Source organism: Vipera berus, assembly GCF_964194415.1.
Source record: "Vipera berus genome assembly, chromosome: 5".
NCBI classification, from domain to species: Eukaryota; Metazoa; Chordata; class Lepidosauria; order Squamata; family Viperidae; genus Vipera; species Vipera berus.
In genome coordinates this window covers 96,438,153-96,460,715 of record NC_138207.1, presented here as the reverse complement: position 1 = coordinate 96,460,715, position 22,563 = coordinate 96,438,153, and the positions used below count along the sequence as shown (strand labels likewise).

Sequence of the window (22,563 nt, the reverse complement as noted above, 5' to 3'; positions counted from 1 at the left end):
GCTGTTACCTTCCCACTGGAGTGGTCCCTATTTTTCTACTTGCATTTTTTACGTGCTTTCGAACTGCTAGGTTGGCAGAAGCTGGGACGAGTAACAGGCGCTCACTCTGTTACGCGGCACTTGGGATTCGACCCGCCAAACTGCCGACCTTCTGATCAACAAGCTCAGCGTCTTAACCCACTGAGCCACCGTGTCCCTTCCAATTAGCATAAGAAAGTACTTAATGGTAGACCCTATTTCATGATCACTGTACATGAACAAGCAACCTGTGGACTGAAAACACTGTTCAGTCAGTGAGACCTATCTCATTGATAGACTTATCTCCAAGAAGATGCACTTATGCACATGTCATAAATAATATATTGTCTGTGCATCACAAGGGGGGGAAAGGGGGGGTAGCAGAAGAACAGTAAGAGTTTAAAGCAGACGTTTTTCCTCTTCCAATCTTCAGAGTTCATGCATGGTAGGGGAAAGATTGAACAAAACTGGTTGCAGATTATTATTATTTTTTTTACACCAAATCTTACCCCTTGTGGTGTGTAAACCCCCTGACAAATGAAACGGCTAATACTTGATGGATTTATATTGAACTGAACATCCAAACTGTAAAACATTTTAGAGGTGCCAGCGTTCCCTGTAGTTCAGTCTCCTTGAAGGAGGTCACAGGAGACTGGTGGTGTTTTTTCTGTGATATATGGTTTATTTATCCCTTCCTCCTTGCTGACCATAAGATGAAGGATTTATATGAAGAGCGCTCTTAATAGACTCGTGTTCTGTGTTCTCCGTTGGAGATCTTCTGGGAGCAAAGTCACTTTTCTTTTTCTTTAGAGATAAGAGGAAACTTTTTTTTCTCCCCATGGAACTGCACATGATGTGGTTGGTTGCATAGTGAGCCAAATGTTTTAGACTGGATGGAAATTTTGTCAGTGCATAGATTTTCTAAGTACCATCCAAGGTTTTTCGGTATGGTAACCGGTAAGTCCAGGCTGGGACTATCACGGCCAGTTTATGCCACCGTCTTTCCACTTTCGTTTTTAGATCTCGATACTTTCTGATAATTCTTTGGCTCCTGTTCTACTATCCCCTGGTATTTCCACATCAATTATTCATAGTTTAGAAGATAATAGATGTGACAATTATCAGTTTGTACTGCCAAATCTCACAGTGAATATTTTAATTTTGAATTAATTAATATGTATTATTATTACGGTTCGTTACACAGTCAGCCAGATGTTCAGATTGGATTTGGCATTTTCATCCACCTATCCAGTCCTTCTCAAGGACCTGGGAGAGACAGATGTTGTTGTTCAATGGTGTTAAAGGTCTCATTGCAAGATGTAAGATGTTCCAAGGAAAGCTGTTGTTTGTTTGTTTTTGCAATTGACTGATGATGCAAACGAAGGCTAACTCTAGCTAAAGAACTGGCACCTGTGATTCCACACTGTTGTATATATAATAATAATTATGTACACCACTGTGTGAAATCACAGCTGGTGTCGTGCCTTCATATGCATCAAGCTCTTATTACTTTTAGGAAGATATGTTCAAATTTTAGGATGATGCATCGAAGGATAAAGAAGCATATGGCAGATGCTAAAAGTTATTATTTTTGCCTCATAGAATAAAAAGTTCTCAGAAAGGTGAAGACTAGAACATTTTATTAGGATATACATCGCACGCAAGTAAGAAATTTGGAAGCTGCTTGGGATGGGAAAGAAAACCTTCTGAAGAATAGGCTTCTGGGTTTCTTTGAGACTAGCTAGTGGAGCCTAATTGCATAATCAATAATCCTGCTTTCATTGTGTTAGCTAAGCATCGTCACTGTGGTATGAGTCTTATGTTGTTGTTGTTCAGTTGTAAGTCATGTCCGATTCTTCATGACCCCTAAGCACACCAGCCCTCTTCTCATCCTCCACTGTCTCCTGGAGTTTGCCCAAATTCATGTTCATTGCATTAGTGACACTATCTAACCATCTAATCCTCTGTTGTATCCCTTCTCCTTTGACCTTCCATCTTTCCCAACATCAGGGTCTTCTCCAAGGAGTCCTCTTTTCTCATTTGGTGGTCAAAGTATTTGAGCTTCAGCTTCAATAATCTATCCTTCCAAAGAACAATCAGGATTGATTTCCTTTAGGATTGACTGATCTGATCTCCTTGGAGTCCCTTGGGACTCTCGAGAGACTTCTCCAATACCACATGAGTCTTAGGAGACATAAACCTTTTCCTCTTTCTGCATACATGTCATATGATCGGTTTAATATGTAGCACCTTAGGTGATATCTGCCATTCAGGGGGACTTAGTGAGATTCAACTGTCTGCAATATATCTGCCTTACAGCTGAATTCCACATTGCACGAATTCCATACTGTCTGGAAGATAAGATCCAGATGTGATCCAACCCTGACACTAAATTGTATGGACCAAAAAAAGCCGAATAATTTAGGTTTCCTATTAATCCTCAGTCTGTTCCTTTGGGGTGGAATGTAGTCTGGATTCCTAGGAAGAGAGGGAAGGACCGCATTGCCGAGGACAAAGATTCAGCAAAATTTAGATTCGGGGAGTCAGACTTTAGCACCTTCAAGACTTGTGCACTTCAACTCCCAGAATTCCCCAGCCAGCATTTTGGGAGTTGAAGTCCACAGGTATTAAAGGTTGGACACCCTGGCTTTGATAGTTTGGTCAAGAGAAAGTTAAGATGTCCCTACCTAGCATTTCTCAGAGTATATCTATAGTGATGCGAAATAGCTGCTTTAGTTTGGCAAAATTTCTGTTTATAGGGAAGGAAAAATCAAGGAAACTGCTCAGAAGTAATTCTGCATGTCTTTCTTGGTTCTTGGTGCCTGTCACTGAGTCTGGTTTTAATTTCAAAAGTCTTGTCAAAAAAGACAAATATAGCCATAAGTAAAATAGGTGGACAAATAAGACTACAGGTAATTCCAGTCCAAACCTGGTAAACACAGAATACTTTTACATCCTAATCCTAGATTCAGGGTCATTGCACAAGGCTGCTCAGTCTCTTAATACTCTGACTAGTCCGAGTCTTAATTTATGATGTTAGTTCAACATAATACTCCCCCCCTCTTTCTATTATCCCATGCCCACAGAAATGGAGGTAATCCTGTGGGCCATATTCCACAGTGAGGCATTACATTTCATGGTCTTTCCTACTGTATGATTTTATGCCTGTATCAGAATTTCCCTTGGGTGATGTAGTTATGGTTTCCAATTTATTTCCCTTTCAATTCTTTTATTCTATAATTTGCGTCGCAGTAAAACAGCATCACCTTGGGAGTGTGTGTGTGTGTGGCATAAAGCCTGTGTTCTACCATGATGAATGCTACTGAGGTTTCCAATCAGCTTTGATGGAGTAATGAGGCACTGCCTTAAAATGAACAAATGCATTTTTTATGGGAACAAAAATAAGGAAATGGAGTCCTATTAGTAAGAAGTGCTTGAGAGATGCAAGGCACTGGAATGTGATCACTAGCAAATAGCAACTCAGTGGTATTTCCGATACTGTGTAAACAGTGAGTAAGTACAATGCTTTTATGTATTTTAACCACTTAAAATTGCAATTAAATAGTGCCTTGCTGACTCTGTCTTGGCTCGGAAGCTAAGGCAGGGACTTCTGTAGATCACCGTGGAATAGCATGGTGATGCGATAAACTGGGAAGTTGAAAAAAATATTCCAGAAGAAGTCAGCCATCTGTGTGCAATTATCAAGAAACCTTAATGGATGTGTTCATGTGACCGCTAAGAACATAGCTTCAGTTTTCCGATAATGGCATCACTACTGTAGATTGTAGCTTCTGGTCAATTGGCTGACTTCTAGGTTAGCTAAGCACAGCAACATTTGGTTAATGTTGGGGTAGAAGACAACCAGGCGATTCTAATATCACTGTTCTCCTGGTAACAACACTACATGGAAATTATCATGCTCCTTTTTAGTTTATGGACAAATTTGCGTATTGTGGTCACAAAATATTTATCAGAACCTCAGGTGGGTCCTATTGATATGTAATCTGAATTGAACTATCTTGCCTGTCCTAAAACACAAACTACAATCTACAGTTACAGTTAAGAACTGGTCAGTGGAATTCATCATGACATTCCAGAGTTCTGAAGGAGCTGGCAGATCTTTCAAAAATCCTGAAGGGCCAGGGAAGTACCTGAGGATTGGAAAAGGGCTGATGTGGTTCCCATTTTCAAGAAAGGGGAAAAAAATGGACCGAAGAAACTACAGACCAATCAGTTTAACATCAATACCTTGGAAGATCCTAGAAAAGATAATCAAAAAAGAGATCTGTGAAAAACTAGAAGCAAACAAAGTTACAACTAGTAGCCAGCAGGGTTTTTAAAAAAAAAACAAACCAAATCTTATTTCATTCTTACACAAAGTGGCTAAACTAATAGACCAGTGAAATACTGTGGACGTAGACCACAACCTACTCCTTGGTAAGCTAGAAAAAGGTGCAATAGACAACATCGCTACCAGATGGATCTGTAGCTGGCTGGCAAACCATACTCAATGAGTAGGGGGGTACCACAAAGTTCTGTCTTAGGCCCAGTACTCTTCAATGTCTTCATCAATGACTTAGATGAGGGAATTCAAGGGGAACACATCAAATTTGCAGATGACACCAAACCTGTCACTGTGTAAGAAATTTTATCAACTGGAATAGCCATAGCAACAAACCAGCCAATGAGAACAGTTTTGATTAAGACACAGTATTGGCTGTGTGAAGCATGTGATCCAGCCTAGGTCTGGGTATGTCTTAGTCTTCTCTGTGTTTTTCTGATCTCCGAGTTAAGAGTTGTTGATGTTCCCCAGAGCTGAGTGAAATTGCATGTATCATGTTTATATATATTTTATAGATAAAGGTTTTCTAAACTGTGCCTCCTGCTCATTTTGAATGTTTTGAATGCTTATTTTAGGGGCTTATTTTTGCTCTGGAAAGCTGTAAAACTCTAACAAAACTGTCAGGAGTAGCCAACACTCCAGAAGACAAACTTAGGATCCAAAAAGATCTTCACAAACATGAACAATGGGCCCTATCCAACAAAATGAGTTCCAGTGTGGGGGAAAAAACCAAAATTTTACATTTAGGCAGGAAAAATCAAAGGTACAATTACAGACTGGATGAGACCTGGCTTAAAAACAGCAACTGTGAGAGGGACCTTGGAGTCCTAGTAGACGATCACTTAACCATGAGCCAGCAGTGTGCAGCAGCAGCCAAAGAAGCTAATACAATCCTGGGTTGTATAAACAGAGGCATAGAATCAAGCTCATGTGAGGTATTAGTACTGCTTTATAAAACTCTAGTAAGACCACATCTGGAATACTGCAACCAATTTTGGTCACCATATTACAAAAAAGATGTTGAGAGTTTGGGGAAAAATCAAAGAAGATCAACTAAGATGATCAAAGCCCTGGAAACTAAAACATACGAAGAACGGCTGCAGGACTTGGGTTTGGCTAGTCCAGGGGTAGGCAACCTCGGCTCTTTTATGACTCATGGACTTCAACTCCCAGAATTCCTGAGTCAACATAGTCCATGAGTCATAAAAGAGCCGAGGTTGCCTACCCCTGGGCTAGTCTAAAGAAAAGAAGAAATAGGAGAGACGTGATAGCAGTATTCCAGCATTTGAGGGGCTGCCACAAAGAAGAGGGGGTCACATTATTATCCAAAACACCAGAGGGCTGGACAAGAAACAAGGGATGGAAACTGATCAAAGAGAATTAGGGAGAAACTTCCTGACAGTGAGGACAATTAACCAGTGGAACAGCCTGCCTTCAGAAATTGTGGGCGCTCCATCAGTGGAGATTTTTAAGAAGAGGCTAGACAGTCACTCGTCTGAAATGGTATGGGTTCTCCTGCTTGAGCAGGGGGGCTGGACTAGAAGACCTCCAAGGTCCCTTCCAGTTCTGTTCTATTAGTAATATCAATAGGGACATAGTAGAACTGGGGAAAAAAGGCCTATTGGTATATAGTCTTAGTGAATAAATAACCCCACATTTTCTGTGTCTCTCCATTACTCAGTGACTAGTTTTTAATTCTGTTTCAAAGGCTACTGGAATGTTCTTTAATTCTCTGGCCTGCTCTTTTTTTTTGTACCTATCTTGTACGCCACAAAGATTCTTTAGAGAAATATACATTACTTTCCCCTCATTCCAGTGTTATTTCCATTTGCAGTTGGCAACGTGGGACTCAAAGAAGGGGTTGAACGGCAGTTTGCAAGAACGGCGTTTGGGCAGCGACCTACAGGGATTAACACTGAAAGTGGTGACTGTCTTGGTATGACCATGTTTGAACGGAGGAAGCAAAATGACCAAAAATTATACTTGCTAGTTATCTTTTTTTATATATATATATTTTAAGAATTCAATCATCTGTGTTTTTTATATGTGTTTGCAGTTATCTTTTTTATTTGTTTTTTATTTTTTTTAAGAATTAAATTATCTGTGTTTTTTATATGTGTTTCCCCCCCCCCCCAAGGTGGGACTCCGGAAAGTTAACACCCCCTTTTTTTCCAGCTGGTTGAGTAAAACAAGATCTTGCAATGGTTGTGTGCGGCATATGTCTCTATCACATATTTATTGTTCTATTTATATTTCACTCTTATTCCAAGATTTCTGGAGAAATTTATGGTTTATGGTTTATTAAATTGATACACCGCCCTTCTCCCTGAGGACTCAGGGTGGCTCACAACAATAAAAAGTTAAAAGAAATAAATACAAAAATTAAAAGGGGATTAAACAATATAAGAAATAAGAACAATTTAAACCAATAAAAAACCAAATTTAAAAACTATGATCAGTCCAGGCCCGCTTGTTGGAATAACCAGGTCTTTAGGTCACGGCAGAAGGACCAAAGGTCAGGGGTCATCCGCAGCTCCGGGGGCGTTTTGTTCCAGAGGGTCGGTGCGCCCACAGAGAAGGCTCTCCCCCTGGGGGTTGCCAGCCGGCATTGCCTGGCCGACGGCACCCTGAGGAGGCCGACTCTGTGGGAGCGAACCGGGCGATGGGAGGTTGACAATTACAAATTTAAAATGCTGGAACAAAAAATAAAATAAAATAAACATTTTGAAGAAAGAAGAGAAACATTACCTTTGACCGCTAAGGAGCCCATCGGCAGCGTCTGCTGATTTGGTGCGGACCTTCTTTCTTTGCATTCATTTTCCCTCAGGATCTGCTGAGGTCATTAGACCTAAGGAGAAGTGAAAGCAGGAACAGTGAATGCAAATGCCTCTTAGTTACAGCTGGGCTAAGAAATAATTTCAGCAGATGTTCATCCTCTGCAGGAGTTTCCCAGCATTTCTGGAATATCTTCTGACAATAGGCCTGATATTCAGACAAGTTATCCAGACAAGATGTTCTCCATCTTGGAGACCACAGGCTGATCACTGCCTACCTGACTCCTTGATAAAGTCTGTCTCTCTCTTACCCCTTAAGCCTTCAGACATGTTGCTGTGAAGTAAGGTTTAACTCTCCTTTGAGCAGGATTCCATAAATGAAATGGAGAAGGGCTTTCATTCCGCCCTTTGTGTTGTGCAGTGAAATAGCCCTGTCCCCTCCTTAAGCAAGCATGTGACCCCTTCTGTTATGGCAGGGGGGTCTGTGGGATTACATTCAACTGCAGGCAACTTTTCTTGAGGCTCATTTGACCATGGCTGTGGTTGATTCACATGAATATTACACATTTCACACGCTCAACCTGGCATTCGAATACAGTGCCTTATTTAGTCAGTCCTGCTGACTTTAACTTCAGCACAATTGTTTAAGACACTGTTACAACAATTATAAGTCAATATATACCACCATTATGCTATAAAATCTGTATGAAAATTTCTGTATAAAGCTGAGACAAATTTATGCTGGGCTCGTTTTCTCTCTCCAGATTTGCGTGTGCAGAAATGGGGAGTCTCTTTTTGAATTTCCAATACCTCATCAGATCTCCTAATATTTCTCTGTGTTTTCTCCAGTTTCTGGATATTGATCAAAATAGAGGAAGAGCTGGACTAAAAACTCAAATGTCTACCTTTAAAACTAGTGATGGAGTCCTTGAGTAGAAAAGAGCAAAGAACTGTCAGTGGTGTACATTCCCTACTAATGTTGTGGTTGAATTAGTGTCATCTTCTCCCAGAGGACACGCTGAATTTCTCAAGAAAAATCTTGTTGACAGGGAGGAGGCACCAAGCTTTCATTTTTAAATTCATTTTTTTAATCATTTTATTGCAAATTTTTCATTTGTACGTCAGCCTGTCTGTGAGGCTTGCCTGTAAAGCAAAGTTGCTCTGCAGTCCCTGAATTTATCTGATCCCATAATTTTGCTTCCCATCTGAGAATCAGACACTCACAATCCTTGAGTGTGGTTGGTAACAGAATCAGGTCCAGTTTCCTCCCAGTCACAGGGGGAATTAAAGAAAGAAATACTTCAATAATGAAAATTGGACATTTGTTGAAAGACATATGAGCAACATACGTTGCTCATGATGTTCTCAGAAGAACTTAGATAGGAGAGGGTGTTTTGCTCATGCCTTCAGGTTTTAAACCTCTATGGTTGCATCTGCCATGCCTAGCATAGAAATGACTGTTGAACACCATCCTGATCTCGATATGGTTTCCTTCTTTGTCAAAATTGTACAGTTCTGCTGATTGTCTACTTGTTATGTCAAACCCAAGCTGACAGCAGGTGTGTTTCGGCAGTGTAAGGGATGCCAGCTTCCCTCCTGTGCTGTTCTTGGTTCTGGCTCTTCTTTCAGATCGTAGTTTAAGCTGATCTAGGAGCTCACCTGAGACTTTTTAGTATATATAGGCTCTCCTGCATCTTTTATCCCCTTTTTCCGCTCAAATTGTTGAAGGTCATGGTCATATCTCTCCTCCAGTCGGAAGATAAACTGGCCCATCCAAAGCGGCAGAGTTTGCACTGACAATAAAGTCAATGGTTTGGCAAATGACCACCTATCTCTGGCTCATTTTGAAAACAACACTTGTTTGTGAGAATCTTTCTGTTCTTGTAACCACCATTGTTAAGTTAAACATGCCTCAGGTGTAGCCATTTTAAGATTAACCCCTAGATTAGCAATAACTGGAGGAATTCTCACTTTTAATTCACAATGATTGTCATTCTTGGAAAAAACAACAACCCCCCCTCCCCCAATGATTAAATATGATGCTTCAGTTTCCCAGACCTGGCAACACAGCTTGTTGAGATGCTGTCAATATGGTGACTCAAGCTATCTTTGCTTTACCGTGTCATAAGTCTCCTTTTTAAAGATCAACCTTGCTCTGTTCTCAGGAAGAACCGTTCGTTATGGTGGCTGAAAATATCCTTGGGCAACCGAAACGTTACAAGGGCTTCTCCATTGATGTTCTGGATGCCCTTTCCAAGAATTTGGGCTTCAAGTATGAGATCTATCAGTCTCCTGATGGAAAATATGGACAACAGTTCCATAACAGCTCTTGGAACGGCATGATTGGTGAACTGATTAACAAGGTATACCCCATAATAGCTGAATGCTGTTTTCTTTTAAGGGAGGGTTAAAAAAAATCATCTTTTCCCTCTACATCAGGGCTGTCAAACTCAATTTCATTGAGGGCCGCATCAGCATTGCGGTTGCCCTCAGGGGGCCGGGTGGGTGTGGCCAGGGTGGGCGTGGCCTACTGGGTGGGCGTGGCCAGAGTGCGTATGGCCTACTGGGTGGGTGTGGCCAGCTCTACATCGTTCGCATCAAGGGTGCCTATGGGGGCCTGGGCAGGAGTGGGACAGATCTGAGGGTCTCTGGTGGAAGGGGGGGTCTCTGGGCCAGGGCCAAGGCAGTGGGGGCCATTCCCTCACTGGCCTGATGGGGAACATTAGGGTTTTTTTAATGGGTTTTTTTACTGTTTTTATTGTTATTGTAATTTTTAATTGGGCATTTGTTTAATTTCTTTTTAATTTTTGTATTGCTATTTATATATGCCCTGTTAACCGCCCTGAGTCCTTCAGGAGAAGGGCGGTATACAAATTGAATAAATAAATAAATAAATAAATAAATAAATTTCCAGGATGGCTTCGCGGGCCACATGAAACCACTTTGCGGGCCGGCTCCGGCTCCCGGGCCTTGTGTTTGACATGTCTGCTTCTACATTGAACCATTTTTCCTGTCGTAAAAGTAAAACGTTCCTCATTAACAGTGGCAGTTAAGGAATTGCTCACTGGAACTAATATCAATAGAAATGAAGATATTAAAAAGACCTTATGATCAAACCACTTCTCTGTCGTTATGTAGTGCACAAATCTCCACAGTTTAATTATTTTTTCCTTTCAGTTAAATTTTTAGAAATCTATCTAGTTTTCTCTGGGAAGTTTTCCATGTGTTATTTTTAGCATTAACTCTTTCACCTAAGAATATTTAACTGGTATTTAGGTTTTAGGAAATGTTTAGTGGCCATAGATGAGATGTGTGTAGCTAATGGAGCATTTTCTGATGTGATTTTCTTATGTGAAAAAAAAAAACAAAACATTCCATTTTGTTGCAAACTATCTCTCATTTATGGGTTGTTTTTTTCCCACCGTAATACTATTTTGTAGTGATCAGTCAAATAGCTTTTCATGGAAGAAAATGCTGTTCGTTTCATTAAAAAAAAACAGGCTTGAAAAATATAGAGTCACATTTGTGTCCAAGACAGTGGCATTGACTTGTAAACATATGCTATTAAAATAAGGCAGAGGACATTCCAGCAAAGAAATCCTGAAGAATGCAAGATACCAGGGTACATTTTGTTGCAAATGGTTCATTTTGAGAAGGCTGAACATCGTCATAGCAATAGAAGAAAATGTTCTACAGTTCTCTGCCGATAATAAAACCTAACCGTAGACATTGATATTCAGTAATGTGATCGTTCCCAAGTCATTTGCTTGCTGATCGTGCAAAGCTGTCCTATTATCCAGCATTTCTATACGAAAAGAGTTTAGCATGCAAATGTGAAACCAAAACACCGAATCAGAAAACAGCTAATGATCACTCTACTACGATGAAATATTCATATTTTTTCTGCCCTTTTCAGGCCATTGCAAATCTTCTCATGTGTCTTCTGAAGGTTTCTTACTCAAAAAAAAAAAATCACAGGAATATTTTTTTTACAAACTCTGATGGCTCAAAGGGCACATAACACATTAATTTTTACTCCCAGGGGCACATCTCCCATATAATTAATTCTATATTCATATTGGAAGGGGGAGGGGTGTCAGAAGAAATCAAGATGGCAGACAGGAGCATGCATGTGAAGCCACGTGTGTGTGACTTGGAGGTTACCAAAAAGGGTGAGACACTAATTGTGTGGTTGCAGTTGCCATCTTGACCTCTCACTGCTGACATCCTTGTCATCTCTGCAGACCTGTCACGATGTAAGTGGCCTCTGCATCTTCTTTCTAATCTGCTCTTATCACAGTGCCCTTCATGAATCACTACAGCAGAAAGTAAATAAATGGAAATAAAGGAGCACTCAAGATTCATCTCGGATTTGGGTGTCGCTGTTTTAATTTTATTGCTTTTTCTACTTGACTGGAATATTGCAATCGGGTCTAAAGAACTGAAGGCTGACATGAGCTTCAAACCTGGGTTCCCAAAAGTTCATTTTCTCTGGAGGAAGCCACTGTGGGCATTGAATCGAGTTTCAAATTCAGATTTTATAAGTGGCCAAAGGCTACGACCATTAACTTAGCCCCCATTCAAACTTAAGAGTGACACTGAAAAAAGTGACTTTTGACTGGTCCTCACACTTACCACCAGTGGTGAGATCCAGATATGTGAATTGGGTTTTTTTAATTGTACAGGGTTAGTTTAATCTTTTTTAAATTGGTTTTTTAACTTTTGTATGGTTGATTTTTAACTCCCTGTAAACCGCCCTGAGTCCTCAGGGAAAGGGCGGTATATAAATGCAATAAAATAAATAAATAAATAAATAAAATAAACAACCGGTTCTCTGTGGATGCCGCTTCCAGAACTGCATTCTGGGCCTGGGCAACAAAAAAATAGCTACCGGTTCTGCCGAACTGGTGCTAACCGGCTGAATCCTACCACTGCTTACCGCCCCAGCAGTAACATCCCCACGGTTGTGTGATTAAATTTGGGTGCTTGGCAACCGGCATGTATTTGAGATGGTTGACACCTCCCTTGCCCACGTGACTGCCATTTGCAACCCTCCAGCTAGTTTCCAACAAGCAATTCAATGAGGAATGCTAGATTCACTTCGTGACTGCACTGATTTGCCTCACAACCTTGGCAAAAAAAAGGTTGTAAAGTTGGGTGAAACTCACTTAACAACTGCCCTGCTTGGCATAAGAAATTCAGGCCCAAATTATGTTCATAAGCCAAGGACTACCTGTACTCAAATACTCCATCCAGTGCACCTGAAACTGTAAATGCCAATGTCCATATATAATAGAAAATATGCATTTAAAGTCATTTTGCTATTAGAAAACTCCGGGGTGTATTTTCCCATTCAGGGAAGTGAGAGTGGAAATTTTCATTGGTTAACTTTTTCCTTAAAACCTTTTTCCAGAAAAGGACCATATAACAGGGAACAGTGTTGTAAATTAATCTTCTGCCTCGTGTGCTTTTTTTTTTTTTTTTTTGCACGAGGAAGTTATTTTTAGTGGCACAGCATTCAAACAAGCAATCTTAAGAATACAATCTGAGAATTACTCTGGCAATTGGGCTGCATTATTTGATTGGCTTTTAATAGCTAAATCCTTTCATCTCAGAATGGGAAAAAAAAAAGAAAAGCAAAGAAAAGAAGGTCAGAAATGATTTCGCCTTCCTGCACTATGGAGCCTGTAGCATTTCTGAAATAAGTCTTTCAAGTTTAGAATTGCGTCGGGCCAGCTTTAGAAGAACATAGCAAATAGGGAAGGAGGAATGACTGACCACTAACATAATAGAGAGAATAACATAATAGAGAGAATTGGAAGGGACTTTGGAGTCCTTCTAGTCCATCCCTCTGCTCAAACAGAAGACCCAACACCATTCCACACAAAGGGTTGTCCAATCTCTTCTTGAAAGCCTCCAGGGATGGAGCACCCACAACTTCCGGTGGCAAGCTGTTCCACTGATTAATTGTTCTAACTGTCAGGGAATTTCTCCTTAGTTCTAGGTTGCTTCTCTCCTTGATTGGTTTCCATTTGTTCTTGTCCTGCCTTCAGGTGCTTTGGTTCCTTGTGGCAGCCCCTCAAATATTGGAACACTGCAATGATTTGGCCCATGAGTGGCATTACCTCCTATGTTACCTGTTTCTTGTCCACTGAGAAACCATCCTTCTGCCTGCTAGACCAGTGATGGAGAACCTTTTAGAGACCGAGTGACCCAAACTGCAATCCAAAAACCACTTATGTATTGCAAAGTGCCAACAGGGCAATTTAATCTGAATACTGAGGTTTTAGTTTAGGGGGGAAAAAAACAACTCATACGTTAACATCTTTTGTCTTAAAAAACACACAAATAACAAAGCTTTCAATGATTACAAGCAACTTTTTACTGAAAGGTGAAAGTTTGCATTTGGCATGCTTTTGAACAATTAATGTGATTTTTGCTGTTGTATGCATGCTGATAATTTGTCTAGCCTTGGCTTATACTTTGTAAGTTTGAGAGCAACACGTGCAGCACTCAGGTCATCTGTTAGTCTGTTTCTGGTGTCAGATTTGATATGATTCAAAGCTGAAAACAGCACGCTCGCTCCAGAGGCTTGTTTTGGCTTAGGAAGGGGCTTGAGAAATGGCTTTTTCCCATGAAAACATAGCCAAAGAGCGAGGCATGTGTGCCCACAGATAGGTTTGCAACCACTGTGCTAGACAATTTGAACCTTCTAGAGGGACAAATGTGACTTCAGAGGAGCTCCCTTTCTTTATTTCCCCATCACAGAGTCCCTTGAAGCAGATTCCTTCATCCCACTGGTAGCAAAGTAGACAGACCCATGGGAGGCTCTTTCCTCATGTCCAAGAGTCTAAAAGTTTTGACAGAATAAGCTACGTTCATGCCACATAGCAAAGCCTAATGATGGCCTGGAAGGGGACAATCTCCCAGTATACTTTGCAGCAGAATCAGATCCTCCTCCTGCTTTTGTCCGGTGCCTGAGTTAACCGGCAAGAGGTTTCACCACTCATTCTCTTGTCTTCGCAGAGAGCTGACCTGGCCATCTCCGCCATCACCATCACCCCTGAACGGGAGAGCGTGGTGGACTTCAGCAAGCGCTACATGGATTATTCTGTAGGCATTTTAATCAAGAAACCAGAGGAGAAGATCAATATCTTCTCTCTCTTTGCGCCCTTTGACTTTGCTGTGTGGACTTGCATAGCTGCTGCGATCCCGGTAGTTGGTGTGCTCATCTTCGTGCTAAACCGAATTCAAGTGGTCAGAGCCCAGAACTCTTCTCAGTCCGGACCCTGTACTTCCTCCACACTTCACAGCGCCATTTGGATTGTGTATGGAGCCTTTGTTCAACAAGGTACTCATTTGGATAATTGCCCTCTGCAGAAACCATCTTGATGGTCGAGTGTCTATGGAGATTCTCAATCATCCAGGTTATGGTTGTCCCAAAGGTGGTTTTTTTTCCCCCAAAAAGGCAACTGAACTGAAGAAGCTTTTTGGATTTGAGAAGTGAAATGCTTCCTGTGATAAAACCAAGAAGTCCGGTTGCCTTTTGGGGAAAAAAGCACCATTGGGACACTTTGATGGTCATTCTCTACCTGACATTTAGTCTGTGGAACAAATAAACCCCAACAAGCAACTAGCTTGGTGGGTGGGTTTGAGATTCCGGGATGGGGAGGCAGTCTGAGTAGGCCTTTGAAGCTGATTTCAGAAGCACCTAAAACACACTTCACACTTCTGTATCTTGACATGCTTGTCAAATCTCATTCTTAGAGTGGTTGTTCCTATCACCTTGGATGTTTTTTCTCTTTTGCTTTGAAGAAGCACATGCAGTAGTTCAGTGATCTTTCAAGTTTACCAGAAAAAAGGACTGCTAAAAGTCCATACAAGGTGGGGGATGCTCTCACAGGAAAAACAAAACAATCCATTGTTATTTGGCTATATGCTTGCATTTTTAATATGTTGTCTTCTGTGGTGATGGTTTTTGTTAATTTTTTTGTTTTAAATGCTGTTAAGTGCCCATGGATTTTCACAGAATGTGGCTGAGAAGCTTAAATGTATCTTGAATCAATTTTTATAACTCTAGTTCCAGGTTATGGGAATAGCCTTGTAAAATCCAACTGAATTCGTGATATAGGGTTTCCTCAGTTTGCATACCTGAAGTTAATCTAGTTGATCAGGAGAACCACCGGGTACAGGATCTATGCTGATTGTACCCTTTGAAGTTGTGGAAACCAGATGTTAATGCTGGCCTATAGTTTTTTGAGGGGAAAAATCTAATTTGAGGGAGTGTGGCCTGAGAGTTGTTTCAGCATGAGATGGGGGGAGGGGAAATAAATTTAATAAATAAAATCCAGTTAAAACTGATCTTACTGCTGGTTCTGTGTACAGAAGTGGTGGTGGTAAGTAAAAGCTAGAGGAAACTTACAAACAGTCCTCAGTCTAACATTCAGCAGTTGAAAGATGTTGCTTTGCGCTACCTCTACATCCAAAATACTGGGTCCATGTTATATTTGAAAAAAAGATGTAACAGAACCTGGAAAACTCTAAGACAAGGACCATCCGGTTTAGCTAAAAGGAAATTTGGAACAGACAAATAATGCATGAGTGTGCTGTGAAATCCATTGCCACAACCTGTGATAATGGACACTACTTTGGATGGCTTTAAAAGAAAATGAGACCAATTCATGGAAGCCAGGTCTCTTAAGGGCTGTTGGTCTTAAAGATTCAGGCTCCAAATATCAGCTAGCGAGGAACAATGGCATCTCTTTTTTGGAAGCACCCAAGAAGCATCTTCTGAATGGCCACTGGGAGAACTTGACTGCTGGGTTAACAGTAGCATGGCTAATTCTAGGTTCTTAGGATGATCATATGATGCTATCCAAATGTAAGATCATCCTAACTTCTGTGGGTGATTTGCAATCTAAATATTTATTTTATTTATTTAATTTAATTTGTATACTACCCTTCTCCCGAAGGACTCAGGGTGGTGAACAGGGCCATAAATACCAAAATAACCAAAATACAAAATTAAAAACAAATTAAACCTTAGTGCCCAAATGTAAAAATAAATTATATTAAAACAATAATTAAAACCCAAACCCATCAGACCAGGCCGGCTTGTTCAAACAAATAGGAGCGAAGGTCGGGAGCCCTCCGGAGCTCAACCGGTAAACGGTTCCAAAGGTCAGGCGCACCCACAGAGAACGCCCTGCTTTCACGGGAGAAAGGGCCATATCCAGAGGTGGGATTCAGCCAGTTCGCACCAGTTTGGCAAAACCAGTAGCTAATTTTTTTTGTTGTTGTTGCCCGGGCCCAGAATGGATTTCTGGAAGTGGCATCCAGACAGAGAACTGATTGTTCATATATTTGAATCCCACCACTGGCCATATCCCCTGTTTGCTGCAAGAGTAAACAATTCATCATGCAAAGAAAGAGAAAGAAAGAAAGAAAGAAAGAAAGAAAGAAAGAAAGAAAGAAAGAAAGAAAGAAAGAAAGAAAGAAAGAAAGAAAGAAAGAAAGAAAGAAAGGCTTTCTGAGAGGTGCATAATATTATAATATTATTTTGTGGATCCAGCTACATTTCATCTAGTCAGGCATTTCTTTTTTTTGAAAAAGCAGATATCTATATGGCTCTATAAGTTGAGAATCTCTTTTTCTTTTACACCTTATCATTTCTCAGCAAGCAGTTCTTGCAATATATGTCACAGGGTTTATTGGACCTTATTTCACTAACTTTCACAACCAGAGTGATCCAGGCACAGTTAAGCACATTTCAATCCCAATATTTTCAGAGGGAGAGGTCAAATAAGCAGATATTAATTCTCTTTGCCCCTGATGTACAGCTGAAATTGGCTTTACTGGACCTTATTTATTGCTCTTCGTAGATGGTTACGAGTATATAGTATGGCTAGGGGGGCATTTGCCCAGATTCGTCTTATATACCAATTGCGCCCCTTTTTGGACCAAGATGCCCTACGTACAGTCACCCACGCACTCGTTACCTCCCGTATTGATTACTGTAATGCTCTCTACATGGGGCTGCCCTTAAAGACCACCCGGAGGCTTCAGCTGGTGCAGAATGCAGCTGCACGGGTTGTGATGGGAGCTTCCCGATACTCCCATATTACACCCCTCCTGCGTGAGCTGCATTGGCTACCAGTTGCCCTCCGGGTGAGATTTAAGGTGCTGGTACTTACCTTTAAAGCCCTACATGGCTTAGGTCCGGGATACTTGCAGGACCATCTGCTGCCGGGAACAAATTCCCATCGCCCAGTACGCTCACACAGAGAAGGCCTCCTCAGGGTACCGTCAGCTAGGCAATGTCGGCTGGTGACCCCCAGGGGGAGGGCCTTCTCTGTGGGAGCACCAACCCTATGGAATCAGCTCCCCCCTGAGCTTCGGATAGCCCAAAACCTCCAATCCTTTCGCCGCGGCCTCAAAACACACCTGTTCCACCAAGCTGACCTAGACTGACAGGCATTTTAATTAATTTATATTTAGTATTTTTAATTCATTTTTAAATTCTCTAATTTTTTATTGCACTGATGTTCTCAATTTCATTTTATCTTGATTTATGCACTTATTATATGTTTTATTGTGAGCCGCCCTGAGTCCTTCAGGAGATAGGGCGGGATATAAATCCCATCAATAAATAAATAAATAAATAAATATTCTGGAGGAGAGAAAATAAAAGCTACTTCCCCATCCCAATGCATGCTAGACTTTGCCAAATAACCTGTAAGAAATAGGAGGTCATTTTGGCTTGGTTTTCAGGCCAGTGGGCTTTTGTATTTATTCATAGGCAGAGACAGGCACCTATAACACTGATGCTGGAGATAGCTGAGAGCAGAAGGGCTTTTAATCCTATGGATCTAAATCTGGATATGTTGAAGAGACAGTGACCAAGCCAGGGGGAGGAGTCAAGCAGGGAACTAGTCTGGGATCCTTTCATAGGCAAAAGAGTCTGAACCTTTTCAATTAACGTTAGGCATGAATAACTAGATTCACACATGAAGAGTTCAATTAGCTACTGTATTGCTCATGCCTATTTCACAGGAATCTTTCCAGACTGGCAGGTTCGCCGGTATTCAAGGCAGATTGGACCTTTCCTTCTTGTGCCTACATAAGGATTCCATACTAATTCCCTGCTAGACTTCCCCGTCCCCTGCTCAGCCAGTCTCTCTTCAGCAGGATCCTATCCATGCTAATACTTTATTTTGGAATAATCACCATCATCTACCAGAGGTAAGATAATTGGCAGATATTTCTTACCTTCTGTGTGGGCATATCCACACTTTGTCTCACCATACCTTCACCCTGTGGCATCAGAAACATGATCCATCATTGAAAATGAAATAGAATAGCATTACAACTTAGATGAAAAACTACTCAAGGATCTCTTCCCTCCCCCCCCCCCCTTTTAACCATTATCGGACTCTTTAAAATTCAATTTGCAAAGCTGTTAAGTTTATTTAAGAAGCAGTGAAATGCCACACTTTTAATGAGAAATATCACCTGTTACCCAATTGATATGGTCATCTTGTGCATTTCAGAAAAAAAATAAATAAAGCAGAATATAATTTACTTTATACATCTGTTCGGCGGAGTAATCAAAATTCAGTTGGAGAACAAATATGCTTTTAGAGGACAAGCACCATAATTTAAGCACCATTTTACCCCCAAGTAAGAATTCCTAAAATATTTTAAAATCAGCTGCAGATAAGGCCATCGTTTTCAAGTCCACAGACCCTTTTTATGTCATAATAAAAATAAATAATGTATCTGAACGCAATTTGCCCTATTATCTTTAGTAGGGGAGTTAGCTACTTTTTTGTTACACTTCTGTCTGACTTGCTGCTTAGCACGCAAGCATGACCATTTATCCTCACTAAGTGAGAATTCTTATGCCACAGGGAAAGATCTGTTCAGCAACACATTTTCTTTGTGATCAGTCTGATAAAACTGCCAGCCTGAGCCTGAAATGAATTTTTTAGACCTCCTTTCTAGGATAAGATATTTGAAAATGTGACGGGAAATCAAGCAAGTTTCAGGGGGGGAAAAACGCGGTATCGAGTTTTCAGTGAGTTCCAACTTCTCTTGGTATAAATTACAACGAAACTTAAAAGCAAATTTAGCCAACTTAACAAATAAATAATAAGCAAACAAACAAATACAGAATCGTAAAGCTGTTGTCTGCAGGTCAGATTTGCTCAAGATGCTAAATTAGATAGTTTGGGGCAATGTGTCAGAGGAGCACAGCATAGCAAATGACAGGTTGCTTTTAAAGAAGCAAATAGATCAGAGAGAGTAATTAAGAGATGGTATAAAGGAGCCTGGACCATTTTTTAAAAAAAAACAAAACAAAGAAAAAACTAGTTCTTTAGATATGGGCTTCCAAAGATTCTTTTCTTTCTTTTTTTTCCTTTGCTTAGGTGGTGAGTCTACAGTCAATTCCATGGCGATGCGGATTGTAATGGGGAGTTGGTGGCTCTTCACTCTTATTGTATGTTCATCTTATACAGCAAACCTAGCGGCATTTCTTACTGTCAATAGGATGGACAATCCAATTCGGTAAGAGTCTTTTCCCGTTCTATTATCCAAAATCTGATTTTTTAAAGAAAAGAGTATCCAACAGGAGGCAATATGCTTCACAAGCTTTGGGGGATAGCATATTGGAGTCCCAGAGAGGGATTACAAAGATCCTTCCTTTGCAATCAAGAAGTCCTGCCCATCTCCTTTCTGTAATCTAGAGCAGGGTTGCCAGAGTTGATTTCTAACATTATTTTAGAATAGAGTCGAGCTGGAAGGGACCTTGGAGGTCTTCTAGTCCAGCCCCCTGCTCAAGCAGGAAAACCTATACTGTCTCAGACAAGTGACTGTCCAGTCTCTTCTTAAAAACCTCCAGTGATGGAGCACCTACAATTTCTGGAGGCAAGCTGTTCCACTGGTTAATTGTCCTCACTGTTAGGAAGTTTCTCCTTAATTCCAGGTTGCTTCTCTCTTTGATCAGTTTCCATCCATTTTTTTTCTTGTACTGCCCTCTGGTGCTTTGGAGAATAACATGATTCCCTCTTCTTTGTGGCAGCTCCTCAAATACTGGAATACTGCTACCGTGTCACCCCCTATTCCTTCTTTTCTTTAGACTAGCCAAACCCAAGTCCTGCAGCCGTTCTAGCGAAGTGGAAGGCTACAATGAATTGAAGGCTGTTTGTTTGTGCACTTGAGAGGCTGATCCACCATATGGCTGCCATTGTACAGTCTTGTTACGAAAACAAAAATACAGTGCTCAATATCTGGCCTTAAAAGTTTGTGGCAGGTGTTTAGAAAATCTCAGTTTGGCTTGTCGTTTCACATAAATTACTTGCACATTATTTCAAATACTAGGTAAGGACCTTGCTGCCATGGGATGGGAGTTTGCTTGGGCTGCGCAGAGGAGATGTTATGGTGTTACTAAAAGAAGAGAGAGGAGAGATGGTTGCTGTGGTAGGCTAGTAAAATGATGCTTTCCACAGAGTTGTTCTCTTGGGCTGAAACCAGTGGTGGGATTCAGCCAATTCGCTGAACCATTAGCTTTTTTTTTTTTTTTGCCCATGCCCAGAATGGACTTCCTGAAGCAGGATCCAAACAGAGAACTGGTCATTCACATATTTGAATCCCACCACTGGCTGAAACAATTACAAATTCTACTAGCAGGCAGTTTTTGTGCTCTAAAACCCTTTTAGTTAGCACTGATACATCTACATAGGCAAAAGCCAGCTCATCATTTAGAAGGGGCAAGTAATACTTTTCTACTCTTTGCACGCTACATGAAATATTAATGTTAGTTATTTATTTATCAAACTTCTACCCCAACACAACCCAGTGACTCTTAATGACTTATGTAAAGGATGAAGAAAAGTTAAACCTTCTGACTGAAACCAGTTCTATTGACAACTGACGCTAAAGCATAAGCTTTAGTGGAGAAGAACCACTAAAGTAACATAAACACATAAGATAAACACTAAGAGCCTTGGTGGAGCAGTGGGCTAATGCCTCCTTAAGTAACACCAGCTGCCTGCAATTAGTGCAGGTTCGCATCCCACCAGGCTCAAGGTTGACTCAGCCTTCCATCCTTCCGAGGTAGGTAAAATGAGGACCCAGATTGTTGGGGGCAATTAAGCTGACTTTGTAATAATGCCGCTTGGGGTGTGTGTGAAAGCCCTAATAAGCAGGCATATACATAGAATGAAGGCTACTGCTAAGCTTGTAAGCCGCCCTGAGTCTTCGGAGAAGGGCGGGATATAAATGGAATTAAAATTAAAAAAAAAAATAAGAATATAATAAAGGTAAAGGTAAAGGTTCCCCCGCACATGTGTGCTAGTTGTTTCCAACTCTAGGGGCTGGTGCTCATCTCCGTTTCAAAGCCAAAGAGCCAGCGCTTGTCCGAGGACGTCTCCGTGGTCCTGTGGCCAGCATGACTAGACACCAAAGGCGCACGGAACGCTGTTACCTTCCCACCGTAGTGGTCCCTATTTTTCTACTTGCATTTTTACATGCTTTCGAACTGCTAGGTTGGCAGAAGCTGGGACAAGTAAAAGGCGCTCACTCTGCTACGCGGCACTTGGGATTCGACCCGCCAAACTGCCGACTTTCAGATCGACAAGCTCAGCGTCCCGACCCACTGAGCCACCGCGTCCCTAAGAATATAATAATAATGTTTAAAGAAGAAAGTAGAAAGGATGGCATCTTATAAGAAACGTCTATCCCAAATAGTTTGGTCTTCAGCATTTTCCTTCAACAAAGTATATGGAGTAAAGGCATTTCAGTCACTATTTTGTTCTTAAAGGTCTTCCAAAAAGCTGAACAGAATTAAGCTGGTGAGCGCTTCTCTTCTGCTGTCTCCTGGTATTGTTGTGTCCACTGTTCAGACTGCATTTTGGTTGGTTACTTTAAGATCAGCTTTAGTATTTTTGTCCACCTAACAAGTCCTTTGCAAGGTTCTAGGATAGGCAGGTGTTTATTAGGGTCACTGGTAAAAACTTAATAGTTCAAATCCTAACCAAGGACCTTAAATTTTGCAGTACCCTTTCTGCTCTACAGACAGCAAATTCTTGTTTTCTATATATCCATAAATTTGTTTTGCAGTAATGCATGCAAGTAAATTTGTATGTTTTTGGGCAGGCAAGTGACTGGCCTGTAATTTTCAGGTTTGTTTCTCTATTCTGCGTCCTCCTGAATCAAAAAAGTTCTTCCAGTTGTTAGCCATTTTTCACTTTCTGGTGTTTCCAGAACCTGATTCATCTGGTTTGCTAATCTTGCATGCAAACGTGTTAGTGATTTCAACCAGAATCCATGCAACTCATCTAAACTACAGGCACTCCGCTTCTTGACCTTCTTTGCTAGTTTTTGCATGATTTCTTTTGTTCTGTGAACATCTTGCATTCTAATCACTTT

At 40.9% G+C, this 22,563-nt stretch overlaps 1 protein-coding gene across 1 annotated transcript in view; it reads left to right on the top strand.

Moving 5' to 3' along the window:
• GRID1 (glutamate ionotropic receptor delta type subunit 1) overlaps positions 1-22,563 on the top strand; it is a gene marked incomplete at its 5' end in the record, with an annotated part of 689,879 nt that overhangs the window by 628,184 nt on the left and 39,132 nt on the right. Inside the window, 4 exons of the mRNA XM_081328616.1 lie at positions 6,195-6,296; positions 9,300-9,497; positions 14,161-14,485; positions 19,563-19,701. Of these exons, the coding sequence (XP_081184742.1) occupies positions 6,195-6,296; positions 9,300-9,497; positions 14,161-14,485; positions 19,563-19,701 (764 nt within the window). The remainder of the gene's footprint in view (positions 1-6,194; positions 6,297-9,299; positions 9,498-14,160; positions 14,486-19,562; positions 19,702-22,563) is intronic.